Source organism: Clinocottus analis, unplaced genomic scaffold, assembly GCF_023055335.1.
Source record: "Clinocottus analis isolate CAN_PGR_092001 unplaced genomic scaffold, fCliAna1.0.p SCAF_152, whole genome shotgun sequence".
NCBI lineage: Eukaryota > Metazoa > Chordata > Actinopteri > Perciformes > Cottidae > Clinocottus > Clinocottus analis.
In genome coordinates this window covers 3,280-19,376 of record NW_027175879.1, presented here as the reverse complement: position 1 = coordinate 19,376, position 16,097 = coordinate 3,280, and the positions used below count along the sequence as shown (strand labels likewise).

The following is a 16,097-nucleotide window of genomic DNA, read 5'->3' as shown; positions in this document are numbered from 1 at the left end:
TTGACTAGTAGTAAATAGCTGGTTTGACTAGTAGTATATAGCTGGTTTGACTAGTAGTATATAACTGGTTTGACTAGTAGTATATAACTGGTTTGACTAGTAGTATATAACTGGTTTGACTAGTAGTATATAACTGGTTTGACTAGTAGTATATAGCTGGTTTGACTAGTAGTATATAACTGGTTTGACTAGTAGTATCTAACTGGTTTGACTAGTAGTATATAACTGGTTTGACTAGTAGTATATAACTGGTTTGACTAGTAGTATATAACTGGTTTGACTAGTAGTATATAGCTGGTTTGACTAGTAGTATCTAACTGGTTTGACTAGTAGTATATAGCTGGTTTGACTAGTAGTATATAACTGGTTTGACTAGTAGTATCTAACTGGTTTGACTAGTAGTATATAACTGGTTTGACTAGTAGTATCTAACTGGTTTGACTAGTAGTAAATAGCTGGTATAAATCAAGTAGTATAGAAGTGGTCCGTCCTCATACTCGTGTCCTCTTGGCGTTCCAGGCGCCTTCATGACCCTCCTGCTCGGGTAAATCTTCGTCTCCATTGTTTTCTGAACGAGCAGTAAATCAGAGCGATCGCTGCTGCCGTCGTTTCCCATGAAGGAACCTTTGGAGCTGCATCAGCCGGGACTTTCTGCACGAGAATAAAAACTCTCACTGCTACAAGACATATACGATCAATACCTTGTTGCATCAATAAAACATGAACGTCACACAGGTTGATGTATGATTCATGAGCTGCAGCCGTCTATCAGACCTCCATCTGACCTTGTTTGTGTCTGAGTGGAACTCAACCGCAAGGGGAAGAGCTTTCTGTTTTCAGGAGCAGTCATTAATCTGCAATCTGACAGAACGTGAGATGAAGTTCCATAAACTCATAAACTCATAAACGCGTCTTGAGACGAAGAGGGCTGGAACATGTTGATGTTCTTCACTGTTTACAGAGATAAACTCCATTGTTCAGCCGCCTGATGATTGATTTACATGTGAAAGAAGAGAAGAAGAAGAATGAACTGTGTTGTTCATAACACAAGCATAAATATTAATATAACCATAAATATGAAATCAAGGACTCAAAAGTGACTCGAGAGAGCTGCACAAGTTATAGAAATATACATATGTACATGTTCACATCCCTCGCTTGAGGCTACACATTACGTGTAGCCTCAAGCGAGGGATGTGGTAGGTTTTGCCTCATGAGGGTTGTGTAGCACCCTCATGAGGGTTGTGTAGCACCCTCATGAGGGTTGTGTAGCACCCTCATGAGGGTTGTGTAGCACCCTCATGAGGCAAAACCTCAAGACATCAACCTGAAATATGACTCATATAAATAATACCTATTAGTATGTATTTTACTTATGAATAAATAATACCTGTTAGTATGTATTTTACTTATGGATAAATAGTACTTGTTGGTATGTGTCGTAGAGCTCCAGAGGTGTTCAAGGTCCAGGAAGAGAGTTAGGACATTTTGCTTTCAGGCACCTAAACCTACGGTACACGAAATGTTCTCTAATTGAATTACTAAAATGAGTTGACTTGACACTCACGGGTTCGAGTCCCGCGTTCAGCTGAACGCGGGACTCGAACCCGCGAGTGCAGTCGTCCTACAGCAGATGCTCTCCTGGCGTCCTAATGAGGACATTAAAATACAGCTCTATGATTACACATGAAGCATAATTATGCTCCTATTGTCTCTGCCTGTCCTCCAGCTGGCAGCCAACAAAGAGATGACGTCATCATTACAGGAGTCATGTTGGCTTCAGTCCAGAGTCTGACGTGTGTGTTTATATATATATATATATATATATATATATATATATATATATATATATATATATATATATATATATAAATATATTTCTGGAGCTCTGGAGGTGTTTTTTGTAAAGAACAGCACTGTGTTGATCATGTGCCAGTTTGAGTTTCACGTCCCCTTCAGGCCGTTAACAGCAGGTTTACAGACCTCCAACAAAAGGATCTTTAGGTCGTCATGACGCTCGCCTGCTGGTCGTCATGACGCTCGCCTGCTGGTCGTCATGACGCTCGCCTGATGGTCGTCATGACGCTCGCCTGCTGGTCGTCATGACGCTCGCCTGCTGGTCGTCATGACGCTCGCCTGCTGGTCGTCATGACGCCTGCCTGATGGCCGTCTCTCTGCCGTCAGGTACAAGGCCATCGTGAACCCGATGGACATCCAGACGTCCGGCGCCGTCTTCTGGACGTGTCTGAAGGCCGTTTCCATCTGGCTGCTGTCCGTCCTGCTGGCCGTCCCCGAGGCCGTCTTCTCTCAGGTCGTCTCCATGCCGGTAAACACACACACACACACTCACACACACACACACACACACACACGCACACACACACACTGCTGCGCTGTTACGACCACCTGAGCCTGAAGCCCCGCCTCCATCCCTCTGGAGAAGCTCTCTGGTGAACAGGAGCGTGTCGTCTGCATATTGTTTCATCCTCCTGTTTTCCTCTTTTGTAAACGACTTTCCTCTTTTCTTCCTCTCTAATACGTCCTACTTCTCGTTTCCTTTCTTCCTCTCCTTTTTCGTCTTCTCTACTTCTTCCTCACTTCCTACTTGTGCTTTCCTTGCCTCCTGGTTTCCTCCTCGCTCCCTTCCTTCCTTCTTCTGGCGTCCTCCCCCCTCAGGCTCACGGAGACGACAGCAACGTGACCTTCGTGAACTGCGTTCCCTACCCGCTGTCCAATCAGATGCATCCTAAGATCCACTCTGTGATGATCTTCCTGGTTTACTTCCTGGTTCCTCTCACCATCATCTCCGTGTATTATTACCACATCGCCCGCACGCTGGTGCAGAGCGCTCACGACATGCCGGGCGAGGTCAGCGAGCACACCAAGAGACAGGTGAGATGAACACATGAAGGTCCTCCTCGCCTCCTTCATGGCCATGTGTTCGCTCCACAGGAGTCGTTGGTATTCACTCATTATTTAAATGATTCTATTTTACGCCACCTCAAAGAAACGAGGCACTTCCTGCTGTCCTTTCACATTAAAAGCCTCCAGGAAGAGAGAAGCTGCTGGAAGAGTTCATGGAGGTCGTTATTGTTCTGCTTTCTTTTCCCAGACTCTATTACCTGGAGGCCTCGCTCTAAAGACACACACACACACACACACACACACACACACACACACACACACACACACACACACACACACACACCCTTGTGGCTCTGCAGGTCTCAAAAGACACTTTGCAGTGAAGTCCACCTCGATAACCTCGAGGTTAATGGAGAGTCAACGACAAGCGGTGAATCAAATCCTGAGAGACAGAGAGAGAGAGAGAGAGAGAGAGAGAGAGAGAGAGACAGAGAGTGAGAGAGACAGAGAGACAGAGAGAGAGAGAGACAGAGAGAGAGAGAGAGAGAGAGAGAGAGAGAGAGAGGCCCATCAGCCTCTTCTCTCTTTGTATCTTCTCATCTTTGGAGGTCGGCGAGCCAATAGCTATTAACTGCAGATGCCACATCAATAGCATCAAATTCATTATTTCATTATGTTCCCAGAGATAAGAAACAAATTAGAGAACACACACACACACACACACACACACACACACACACACACACACACTCTGAGCGCAGTAATTCGTAGATATCCCACAAATTAGTTCAGTGTTGTCCATGTTATCAAGAAGGAGAACGTATAGAGAAGTATTTCATCATCTTTAGTGAACATACTAATGTTCTCTCTGGTTGGAGAACCCTCTGGTTAAAGGCAATGGCCCGACTCATTGGACTCATTAGGGTCATTGGGTCCATTGGGCTCATTGGCTCACTGGGCTCATTGGGTCCATTGGGGTCATTGGGGTCATTGGGGTCATTGGTCCATTGGGCTCATTGGGGTCATTGGGCTCATTGGGGTCGTTGGGGTCATTGGGGTCATTGGGGTCATTGGGGTCATTGGGCTCGTTGGGGTCGTTGGGGTCGTTGGGGTCGTTGGGGTCATTGGGGTCATTGGGCTCATTGGGGTCGTTGGGGTCATTGGGGTCATTGGGGTCGTTGGGGTCATTGGGGTCATTGGGGTCGTTGGGGTCATTGGGGTCATTGGGGTCATTGGGGTCGTTGGGCTCGTTGGGGTCGTTGGGCTCGTTGGGTCCAAACATCCAAATACAGCAGTTTTCCTCCATAAAACCAGCTGACTTATGGTTTCATAACGATCCCTCAGGGGAAGCGCTTCTACAACGTTACCTGTAACTGAGTCTGTCAGCTGAGCGGGTCGACTCTGTCGTCCGGTCCAAGTCTCCAAGTCTCCAGAGGACTCGTCTCTCCTGGGCTTCGTTACTGAGAGTCATAAGTTTATAAAACTGTTCCTCTGAGTTCACGCTGTACTTTCTGACGGCGTGGCTCGAGTCCCACTGACAGCTGACTGACAGCGCCGGGATTCGACCTGATGGTTCTGACTTTGCAGCAGCAGGAACCTGCAGGAACCTGCAGAGAGCAGCCGCCATTTTGCCTTACTTTACTATTTTCACAACAACTTCCTTTTTGAAACAATAGAAATAGCAGAACTTTATTATTCTAAGCACGTAATTACTTAAATTGCATAAATTGTACTTAAGTGTGCTTGTGTGTGTGTGTGTGCTTGTGTGTGTGTGTGTGTGTGTGTGTGTGTGTGCGTGCGTGAGCTCGTGTGTGTGAGTGTGAGTGTGTATTTGCAGCGTTGCAGCGCTGTGGTCTGCATGTTGTCGTCGTGAATGAACAGAAGCGGAGCGATGTGAAGACTCACAGGACTCGTGGTCTCTGTGTGGAGATGAATCCTTGAAGCTGGTGGTGTCGGCGCTGCAGCTCTTCAGCAGCCAGTTTGTGATGCGTTTGGATAAAAGCTCTCAGCGTCACTTCAAAGCAGCAGCTTCTACCACAGAGCTGCTCACAAGGACTCCTGGAGGGAGGAAGAGGAGGAGACGAAGGGGCCGAACCCAGCTGGAGGAGTTCTGCTGCTGGCTCACTTCCTCACATGGTCTCCACCAGGAGGAGCTTCATGCTTTCTCCACCAGGAGGACATCTAGAGAGAGCTTCATGCTTTCTCCACCAGGAGGACATCTAGAGAGAGCTTCATGTTTTCTCCACTAGGAGGACATCTAGAGAGAGCTTCATGCTTTCTCCACCAGGAGGACATCTAGAGAGAGCTTCATGCTTTCTCCACTAGGAGGACATCTAGAGAGAGCTTCATGCTTTCTCCACTAGGAGGACATCTAGAGAGAGCTTCATGTTTTCTCCACCAGGAGAACCCGTCTGTGGTTCATTGCACGTCTGTAATCACACTCGATAACCTTCTTCTGAGACTTGATGGGACGAAGGCTTCCTGCTTTACTCTCACTGATTTTAACAGCTTCTGACCCTTTAACACACACACACGCACACACACACACACACACACACACACACACACACACACACACACACACACACACACACACACACACACACGCACACACACACCATCTCTTTCAGGAAATTGACCAGCACACAGCCAGCAGGAACGCACTTCACCCTCCATTTCACTTCCATCAGCGAGCGCATTACAGAGCTTTTCATCGCTCTGCTTTCCTGTTTTCTCCGCTTGTTGCAGTAATGAACTCTGATGAACTCGGCGGTTATCTTTCCACGTCAGGGATCAGAAGGGATGGATTCAGAACCCTCTGAGCAGATGCCGGTCCGATGGCGCCGCACTTCTTCTGCATGACGAGTTTCACTCAGCGGAGTTCAGGGTTCAGCATCCGGAGAGGCGCAGAAATGTTTCATGAACGGAAAGAAGATGATGTTGCAGACGAGTCAATTCTGACAAAATGCAACTTCCTGCAACTCAAAGTGCTTCTCAGTGTCTCGCATGCTGCACAACGTCGGCACGCTCCTCCTGAGACAACGGATGGGTCATGAGGGACGTCCTCCCAGATGTGTTTGAGGGCATCAGGGAGCTCCTGTAGAGTCTGAGGAGCATCCTGACGCTCTGCTGGACCCTCACGGTGTCAGAGGTCTGCTGTGGCTTCAGCTCAGGAGGCCGTGAGGGACGTGCATCGACCCCTTCATCCTCCACCGAGAGCTGGTGCTTTCTAAAAAGTCTTCCTGTGATTATTTTGAGCAGTGTCCATATATGCAGGTATAAAAGCACTGATTTAAACTCAAATTCACATAATCCGCTCGTCCAGATGTGTGGTGGCTCAGAGATGCAGGTGTGTACTTGTGTGTGTCACACACACACACACACACACACACACACACACGCACACACACACACACACACACACACACACACACACACACACACACACACACACGCACACACACACACACACACACACACACACACACACAGGTGTCTAAGAGGATCTTTGGAGAAAAGCCAAACCGGCCGGCCGCTGGCAGCGAATCAAAGCGAGCACCAATCAGCAGCCAGGACCCGGTCCAGCGATCAGCTGCCGGGTCTCTTTGTCTTTTCTTTCCTGTGCTCGTCCTGAGAGGAGGCGGCTCGGTCAGCGTGAGATGTCCTCCGGCTGCTTTCCAGCGTGAGGACGAGAAGCCGGATCGCAGCGTCAGAACGTAATGAAGGTTCATCCTGAAGAACGACTCGTAGGAACGGAGTCCTGCTCGGTCCGAACGCTCAGGATCCTCCATGTGGACGCAGAGCCGCTTGAGACATCTCTGATGTCTGATCCGAGTCTGACGCCACAAGGAAACAGACCCGAAGGTGTAAGGTTCGGATCTGGAGGACGTTATCTGTCGGCTCCGATCCGACGGCCAGGAGTTCTGACGGGACGGCGAGCAGCACTTTGAGGAGCGGCGCTGACATTTGACCGACTGTTTGTGTCGAGCCGGACGCTTTCCAGCAGACGGCCGACCCGTGAGGGACGGGATCGACCTTCTGCAGACGTCTCTGGCGATCGCCGAGCGCCGGCTGACGAGGGCGAGCGGCTGTTCAGAAGGGTCCGGTTCCTGCCTCCAGGTCCGGTTCCTGCCTCCAGGTCCGGTTCCTGCCTCCAGGTCCGGTTCCTGCATACAGGTCCGGTTCCTGCCTCCAGGTCCGGTTCCTGCATACAGGTCCGGTTCCTGCCTCCAGGTCCGGTTCCGGCCTCCAGATCCGGTTCCTGCCTCTAGGTCCGGTTCCTGCCTCCAGGTCCGGTTCCGGCCTCCAGGTCCGGTTCCTGCCTTTAGGTCCGGTTCCTGCCTTCAGGTCCGGTTCCTGCATACAGGTCCGGTTCCTGCCTCCAGGTCCGGTTCCTGCATACAGGTCCGGTTCCTGCCTCCAGGTCCGGTTCCTGCCTCAAGGTCCGGTTCCGGCCTCCAGGTCCGGTTCCTGCCTTTAGGTCCGGTTCCTGCCTTCAGGTCCGGTTCCTGCATACAGGTCCGGTTCCTGCCTCCAGGTCCGGTTCCTGCATACAGGTCCGGTTCCGGCCTCCAGATCCGGTTCCTGCCTCTAGGTCCGGTTCCTGCCTCCAGGTCCGGTTCCGGCCTCCAGGTCCGGTTCCTGCCTTTAGGTCCGGTTCCTGCCTTCAGGTCCGGTTCCTGCATACAGGTCCGGTTCCTGCCTCCAGGTCCGGTTCCGGCCTCCAGGTCCGGTTCCTGCCTCCAGGTCCGGTTCCGGCCTCCAGGTCCGGTTCCTGCCTTTAGGCCCGGTTCCTGCCTTCAGGTCCGGTTCCTGCATACAGGTCCGGTTCCTGCCTCCAGGTCCGGTTCCTGCATACAGGTCCGGTTCCGGCCTCCAGGTCCGGTTCCTGCCTTCAGGTCCGGTTCCTGCATACAGGTCCGGTTCCTGCATACAGGTCCGGTTCCTGCCTCCAGGTCCGGTTCCTGCCTTCAGTTCCGCTTCCTGCATACAGGTCCGGTTCCTGCCTCCAGGTCCGGTTCCTGCATACAGGTCCGGTTCCTGCCTCCAGGTCCGGTTCCTTACTTCAGGTCCGGTTCCTGCCTCCAGGTCCGGTTCCTGCCTCTAGGTCCGGTTCCTGCCTCCAGGTCCGGTTCCTGCCTCTAGGTCCGGTTCCTGCCTCCAGGTCCGGTTCCTGCCTTTAGGTCCGGTTCCTGCCTCCAGGTCCGGTTCCTGCCTCCAGGTCCGGTTCCTGCCTCCAGGTCCGGTTCCTGCCTCTAGGTCCGGTTCCTGCCTCCAGGTCCGGTTCCTGCCTCCAGGTCCGGTTCCTGCCTCTAGGTCCGGTTCCTGCATACAGGTCCGGTTCCTGCCTCCAGGTCCGGTTCCTTCCTTCAGGTCCGGTCCCTCGTCCAGCTCTTTCACGGTCTTCGTCCCGGTTCGTCATGAGAGGAGCCCCCGGTGCCGGGCCCGGTGGGAGGAGAAGCTCGGCGCTTGATTAGCAGCTGTAACATCATGTGATGCACTTTGAGGCTGCAGGGAAACAAGATTTAGCTTCTTGTTATTTGTTGACCCGTCAACTCTGATGTGCTCAAAGCGTTTCTGAAAGGTTTCGGACCGCCGGGTCCAGATCTTTAGACACAATGTTCCTGCATCCAGTTCAATTATAGTTCTGTTTGAAAAGTCACCAGAGTCCTTCAGGAGGTCACATGAGGAAACGTGTGAAACCAACCAAACATGAACATGAACATGAACAAATGAACATGAACATGAACATGAACATGAACAAATGAACATGAACATGAACATGAACATGAACAAATGAACATGAACATGAACATGAACATGAACATGAACATGAACATGAACATGAACATGAGCATGAACATGAACAAATGAACATGGGCATGAACATGAACATGAACATGAACATGAACATGAACAAATGAACATGAACATGAACATGAACATGAACAAATGAACATGAACATGAACATGAACATGAACATGAACAAATGAACATGAACATGAACATGAACATGAACATGAACAAATGAACATGAACATGAACATGAACAAATGAACATGAACAAATGAACATGAACACATGAACAAATGAACATGAACATGAACATGAACATGAACATGAACATGAACATGAACAAATGAACATGAACAAATGAACATGGACATGAACATGAACAAATGAACATGAACATGAACATGAACATGAACATGAACAAATGAACATGAACATGAACATGAACATGAACAAATGAACAAATGAACATGAACATGAGCATGAACATGAACAAATGAACATGAACATGAACATGAACAAATGAACAAATGAACATGAACATGAACATGAACAAATGAACAAATGAACATGAACATGAACATGAACAAATGAACAAATGAACATGAACATGAACATGAACAAATGAACAAATGAACATGAACATGAGCATGAACATGAACAAATGAACATGAACATGAACATGAACAAATGAACAAATGAACATGAACATGAACATGAACAAATGAACAAATGAACATGAACATGAACATGAACAAATGAACAAATGAACATGAACATGAACATGAGCAAATGAACAAATGAACATGAACATGAACATGAACAAATGAACAAATGAACATGAACATGAACATGAACAAATGAACAAATGAACATGAACATGAACATGAACAAATGAACAAATGAACATGAACATGAGCATGAACATGAACAAATGAACATGAACATGAACATGAACAAATGAACAAATGAACATGAACATGAACATGAACAAATGAACATGAACATGAACATGAACAAATGAACAAATGAACATGAACATGAACATGAACAAATGAACATGAACATGAACATGCAGCAGTTGTTGTTCCCAACATGAACACAACAACAACACACAACACCTGTAGTCTCTGAGTATAGAATGTGTATTTATTTATCTTTATCACCACAACGATGCAGGCTGGGGCCAGCTGCAGAATCCATCATCCATCATCCATCATCCATCATCCCTCCTTCCATCATCCATCATCCATCATCCATCATCCATCATCCATCATCCATCATCCCTCCTTCCATCATCCATCATCCATCATCCATCATCCATCATCCATCATCCATCATCCCTCCTTCCATCATCCATCATCCATCATCCATCATCCATCATCCATCATCCATCATCCATCATCCCTCCTTCCATCATCCATCATCCCTCCTTCCATCATCCATCATCCATCATCCATCATCCCTCCTTCCATCATCCATCATCCATCATCCATCATCCATCATCCATCATCCATCATCCCTCCTTCCATCATCCATCATCCATCATCCATCATCCATCATCCATCATCCATCATCCATCATCCCTCCTTCCATCATCCATCATCCCTCCTTCCATCATCCATCATCCATCATCCATCATCCCTCCTTCCATCATCCATCATCCATCATCCATCATCCCTCCTTCCATCATCCATCATCCATCATCCATCATCCCTCCTTCCATCATCCATCATCCATCATCCATCATCCCTCCTTCCATCATCCATCATCCATCATCCCTCCTTCCATCATCCATCATCCATCATCCATCATCCCTCCTTCCATCATCCATCATCCATCATCCATCCCTCCATCATCCATCATCCATCATCCATCATCCCTCCTTCCATCATCCATCATCCATCATCCATCATCCCTCCTTCCATCATCCATCATCCATCATCCATCCCTCCATCATCCATCATCCATCATCCATCATCCCTCCTTCCATCATCCATCATCCATCATCCATCATCCATCATCCATCTATCCCTCCTTCCCTCCTTCCCTCCATCCATCCCTCCTTCCATCATCCATCCCTCCCTCTATTCATCCATCCATCCGTCTATCTCTCCCTCCCTCCCTCCTTCCCCCCCCCCCCCCCCGCCCCTCCCTCCAGCTGACCCTCCCTCTCTCTCCTCAGATGGAGACCAGGAAGCGTCTGGCTAAGATCGTCTTGGTGTTCGTGGGCCTGTTCGCTGTGTGCTGGTTCCCCAACCACGTGCTGTACATGTACCGGTCCTTCCGGTACCAGCAGGCGGACCTGTCGCTGGCCCACCTGGTGGTCACGCTGCTGGCCCGCGTGCTGAGCTTCTCCTCCTCCTGCGTCAACCCCTTCGCCCTCTACCTGCTCAGCGAGAGCTTCCGCCGCCACTTCAACAGGTGGGATGGCCTGGCGGGCTAAGCCCCGCCCCTTCTGCTGTCACCGCCAGGGAGTCTCAGTTTGTCTTCTGGAAACAAAACGCGTGTTCCACACCAACATGGCCGTTAGCCGTTAGCTTAGCAGAAGGTTTAATGAAAGAAGTATGAACACGAGAATTTATGATATTAATTAAAAATGTGCTGCGTTATGGATTATGATTAGACATCACGTATGAACCAGTGATTTAGAGTTATTAAACACCTTATGCCACTTGTATGTATTTCTATAAAACATAAAAGATACCGCCTCGTGTGAGCCGGCAGGAGGCAATCATCACACAGCTGCCGCCAGCCGTCAGATTTATTTCTTATTATTCAAAAGAGCTTCAGATGCACAACTAAGTCCAAATGTGAGGATTTCCATAAAGAACAGAAGAGTTAAGCTTCAGTCTGAGCAGCTGAGAGTTCACCTCCATTTATGCCTCTGTTCCTCCTCTTCTCCTCTTCTCTGTTCCTCCTCTTCTCCTCTTCTCTGTCCTCCTCTTCTCCTCTTCTCTGTTCCTCCTCTTCTCCTCTTCTCTGTCCTCCTCTTCTCCTCTTCTCTGTTCCTCCTCTTCTCCTCTTCTCCTCTTCTCTGTCCTCCTCTTCTCCTCTTCTCTGTTCCTCCTCTTCTCCTCTTCTCTGTTCCTCCTCTTCTCCTCTTCTCTGTTCCTCCTCTTCTTCTCTTCTCTTCTTCTCTTCTGGAACGAAAGAACCACAGGAAGAGATTCAGACGGCTGGAGCTCGTCTGTTTAACATCTTTATTTAATATCTTTATGTTTAACATCTTTATTTAATATCTTTATGTTTAACATCTTTATTTAATATCTTTATGTTTAATATCTTTATGTTTAACATCTTTATTTAATATCTTTATGTTTAACATCTTTATTTAATATCTTTATGTTTAATATCTTTATGTTTAACATCTTTATTTAATATCTTTATGTTTAACATCTTTATTTAATATCTTTATGTTTAACATCTTTATTTAATATCTTTATGTTTAACATCTTTATTTAATATCTTTATGTTTAACATCTTTATTTAATATCTTTATGTTTAATATCTTTATGTTTAACATCTTTATTTAATATCTTTATGTTTAACATCTTTATTTAATATCTTTATGTTTAACATCTTTATTTAATATCTTTATGTTTAACATCTTTATTTAATATCTTTATGTTTAATATCTTTATGTTTAACATCTTTATTTAATATCTTTATGTTTAACATCTTTATTTAATATCTTTATGTTTAATATCTTTATGTTTAACATCTTTATTTAATATCTTTATGTTTAACATCTTTATTTAATATCTTTATGTTTAACATCTTTATTTAATATCTTTATGTTTAATATCTTTATGTTTAACATCTTTATTTAACACGTACAACCTGCATCATGTCTTTGCGTTCACACCAAAAGTTTATGAATCGTTCATTCATGTTTTTTATCTTCTTTGTGTTTTTTTCCATAATCAGTTTGATTTGACGTCCATGTTTATTCTCTCCGGTGGTTCGATGCCGTCGTGCTCCAGTCTATAGACGCCGTTACATAACGCCGTGTTTATGAGTTATTAACGTGTTATTAATGTGTTATTAACGCTTTGCAGAGCCAAAGTATCGGAACACAAAGAGCTCGTGTCCAACATGTAAGTTCACCAGGATGTTTACTGACGGAGCCGATGGAGCGCTTTACTCTTATGATTCATATTCACAACGAAGTTCATTCATAACACAAGAAGCTCGTGAGTCTGATCACCTGATGCCCCTGCTGCAGGCTGCAGGCGCTAACGCTCCCTCCTCTTCCTCTTCCTCTTCCTCAGTCAGCTGCGATGCGTTCAGGGTCCCCGTCCCGAGCGTCAGGCCAGCTACATGCACAGCACCTCCCACATCCGCCTCACCTCCATCAAGAAGGCCACGCCCACCACTGCCGCCATCGTCGCTCCGCCGGCCAATGGCGGCTCCAGCAGACAGGAAGTGGCTCTGTGAGGTGGGAGGCGGCTCCAGCAGACAGGAAGTGGCTCTGTGAGGTGGGAGGCGGCTCCAGCAGACAGGAAGTGGCTCTGTGAGGTGGGAGGCGGCTCCAGCAGACAGGAAGTGGCTCTGTGAGGTGGGAGAGACCTCGCACCAGCTGCTCCTTTCACACCGAGCTTCTTCATCTTCATCCAACAACCAAACTAAAGAACAACTCAAGAAGTGCCTCCTGGGAAAATGTTCACGATTCAAATCTCTCTGTGTGATGAACTGCACGTGGTGGTGGATTAAAAAGTGAACACCCTTCAGTCCACTACGGTCCCGTACGGTCCTCTGGATGGTATCTCTGCTTCTTGCAGACACTCCAGGTCAGCTGGACCGGGTGCAGACCTGAAACAGAACGCTCTGCTCAGAGAGAAACTGCTTTCAACCAAGTGACCACGAACGCATCATGAAGTCCTTCTGGAAGACTTCCTGCTGGAGGACGAGGACGTCAGGGTTCCTGTTCTGGGATCAGATCCACGACGTGAACCAGCTGAGTGTTTGAGACCTTGTTCAGTACTCGGGGGACCCATGATGATGATGATGATGATGATGATGATGATATGGGACTGTTTGCAGTGGTGTTCAAACTGTGGGGTGCGACCCCCTAGTGGGGTGTGAAGGTATTACAGGTGGGGCGCAATGTTACAATATTTATAATCCTTATTATAAATATAAAAGTTATTATGTTGAAACGACACAGTTCTGAAAAAAATATGGAAAATCTGGAAGAGTCATGGAGTTTGATTTCCAGGCCTGGAAAAGTTCTTAAAAATAGTTGTGTAACAGTCCTGTAAATGTGTTATATTCATGTGTTCATGACGTTCATTCAGTTATAAATAATGAATCTGCTTTTAAAAGAAAGAGGCTCAAAATATCAGCAGCATACATACAGGCATCTATATAAATGTTTATTCTTTTAATCAAACTATTGTCTCTCATTCATTTGAGTCATTTAAGGTTTACTGTATGCTTTGAATCCTCATTGTTAGTTTAAATACTACATTTTATCACTTTTACTGTCTACACACACATTTCACACAATGTTTGATCATTAACATTTGGTTTAAAGTCATGAACATTTGGTTTAAAGTCATGAACATTTGGTTTAAAGTCATGAACATTTGGTTTAAAGTCATGAACGTTTGGTTTAAAGTCATGAACGTTTGGTTTAAAGTCATGAACGTTTGGTTTAAAGTCATAACCGTTTGGTTAAAGTCATGACCGTTTGGTTAAAGTCATGAACGTTTGTTTAAAGTCATGAACGTTTGGTTTAAAGTCATGAACGTTTGGTTAAAGTCATGAACGTTTGGTTAAAGTCATGAACGTTTGGTTAAAGTCATGAACGTTTGGTTAAAGTCATGAACGTTTGGTTAAAGTCATGAACGTGTCATGATGTGTATGAACTCTGCGTTAATGCAGGTTCATCCACATTTTGACCAGTGGATTTCCATGACTTTATTTAAGTCCTGTCAAAATGTATTTGAACCCTGAAAACATATTAAGTGCAAAACTGGTTATTTGCAGGCACAATGTGTTGTTTTAAATTGTCAAATATTTACAGTATATATGTATTTTTTGCACAGATGTAACTTTTTTTTGCATCATTCTAACAAAGTGAGTATACATTTTATTTGTCTTTGTCTGATGGAACAATCTGGTTATAAAATGTTTAAAAGTGTCTTTATTCTATTGTATGTATAAAAAAAGAAAAGTTATTTCAATAAAGTTCAGCATGAATCGTGTTGTTATACTTTTCTTCCTCCAGAGTGAATTCAAGAAAAGATGTAGACTCCATAAAGAGATGTTCTGTTATTATGATCATAGAAACGTGGCGTCATAACTATTCTTCTTCTCTTGTTTCAGCGAGCAGAGGGAGAAGCCTCTGATTGGTCCCTCTGTGTCTGACGGTTGTGTGTCTAGTTTGTGTGACTGTTCATGTATTTTGTGTGTTTCTACGAAATGTTTTGCTTCATTCTAATGAATCAGTTTTAGAACTGAAGACAAAAACTAAAGTCATTTAAATTCAATACAACTCAGTTTAAACTTATTTCTGTGTTCCATTAACCACCAAGCCCAGTTTATGATTAGTTTCTACTTTGAGCCTGAAGCTTGAAGAGCAACAGAGACTCTGTGAGGACACTTTGAACTGGACCACGATACTGATATACATTACATATATATATATATATATATATATATATATATATATATATATATATATATATATACATACATATATATATATATATATATATATATATATATATATATATATATATATATATATACACACTGTTTATACAACATTACATTGACTGACATTCATTTCCTGGAGACTCAGTGACTTGCTAACCATAACTTAACCTAAACTGAACCTTAATATAATTGGTCAACAGTCCCCACAGTGTAGCTGCGTGAACAGGTGTATGTCCCCACAACACAAGTAATGTAAACACACACACACAGATAAACCAGATGAAATGTCTACTCGTTTTGACCCCGCCCCCCTGAGCCCTGATTGGCTGAAGTATATAGTACTACTACTTCTAACTAACTACTCATCCAATCACAGACATGCATGATATATCAGCCAATCACGGACATGCATGAGATATCAGCCAATCACAGACTTGCATGAGAAAACTGATTTAAAGTTTATTTTATTTGCACAAAAGAAAATTGAAAAACATCAGCCATGAGACTGTAGAGCTGATGCTAGGCAGCAAGGAGTGAGGAAGGAAGGGAGAAAGGAAGGGAGGAAGGAAGGGTCAGTGAAAGGCTGAATACCAACATTTAACGCCAGCGATCAGCGTTATTGATCGTGTGAGCAGAGAGAAGAGAATCACTGGAGTTTAATTCCCTTCTGATCGATACAACCAATACACACTCTCATTGTGTCACCACGAGGACACACAACTACACTGTCTCATTGTGTCACCACGAGGACACACAACTACACTGTCTCATT

General features: G+C 45.5%; 1 protein-coding gene across 1 annotated transcript; it reads left to right on the top strand.

Moving 5' to 3' along the window:
* The first annotated feature begins 2,176 nt into the window (after positions 1-2,176).
* Positions 2,177-14,017, top strand: nmbr (neuromedin B receptor). Its single transcript, XM_068577779.1, has 4 exons — positions 2,177-2,326; positions 2,677-2,892; positions 10,845-11,083; positions 12,934-14,017. Exons 1-4 carry the CDS (start codon positions 2,207-2,209, stop codon positions 13,097-13,099), a joined length of 741 nt encoding a protein of 246 aa, XP_068433880.1. The 5' UTR covers positions 2,177-2,206; the 3' UTR covers positions 13,100-14,017.
* The last annotated feature ends 2,080 nt before the right edge of the window (positions 14,018-16,097 follow it).

Bases quoted from the DNA above. Each gene is read 5' to 3' on its own strand.
- nmbr (XM_068577779.1), top strand. From the start codon at position 2,207: ATGGACATCCAGACGTCCGGCGCCGTCTTCTGGACGTGTCTGAAGGCC. The intron at 2,327-2,676 runs GTAAACACACAC...CTCCCCCCTCAG, and splicing joins CTCAGGTCGTCTCCATGCCG to GCTCACGGAGACGACAGCAA. The intron at 11,084-12,933 runs GTGGGATGGCCT...CCTCTTCCTCAG, and splicing joins TTCCGCCGCCACTTCAACAG to TCAGCTGCGATGCGTTCAGG.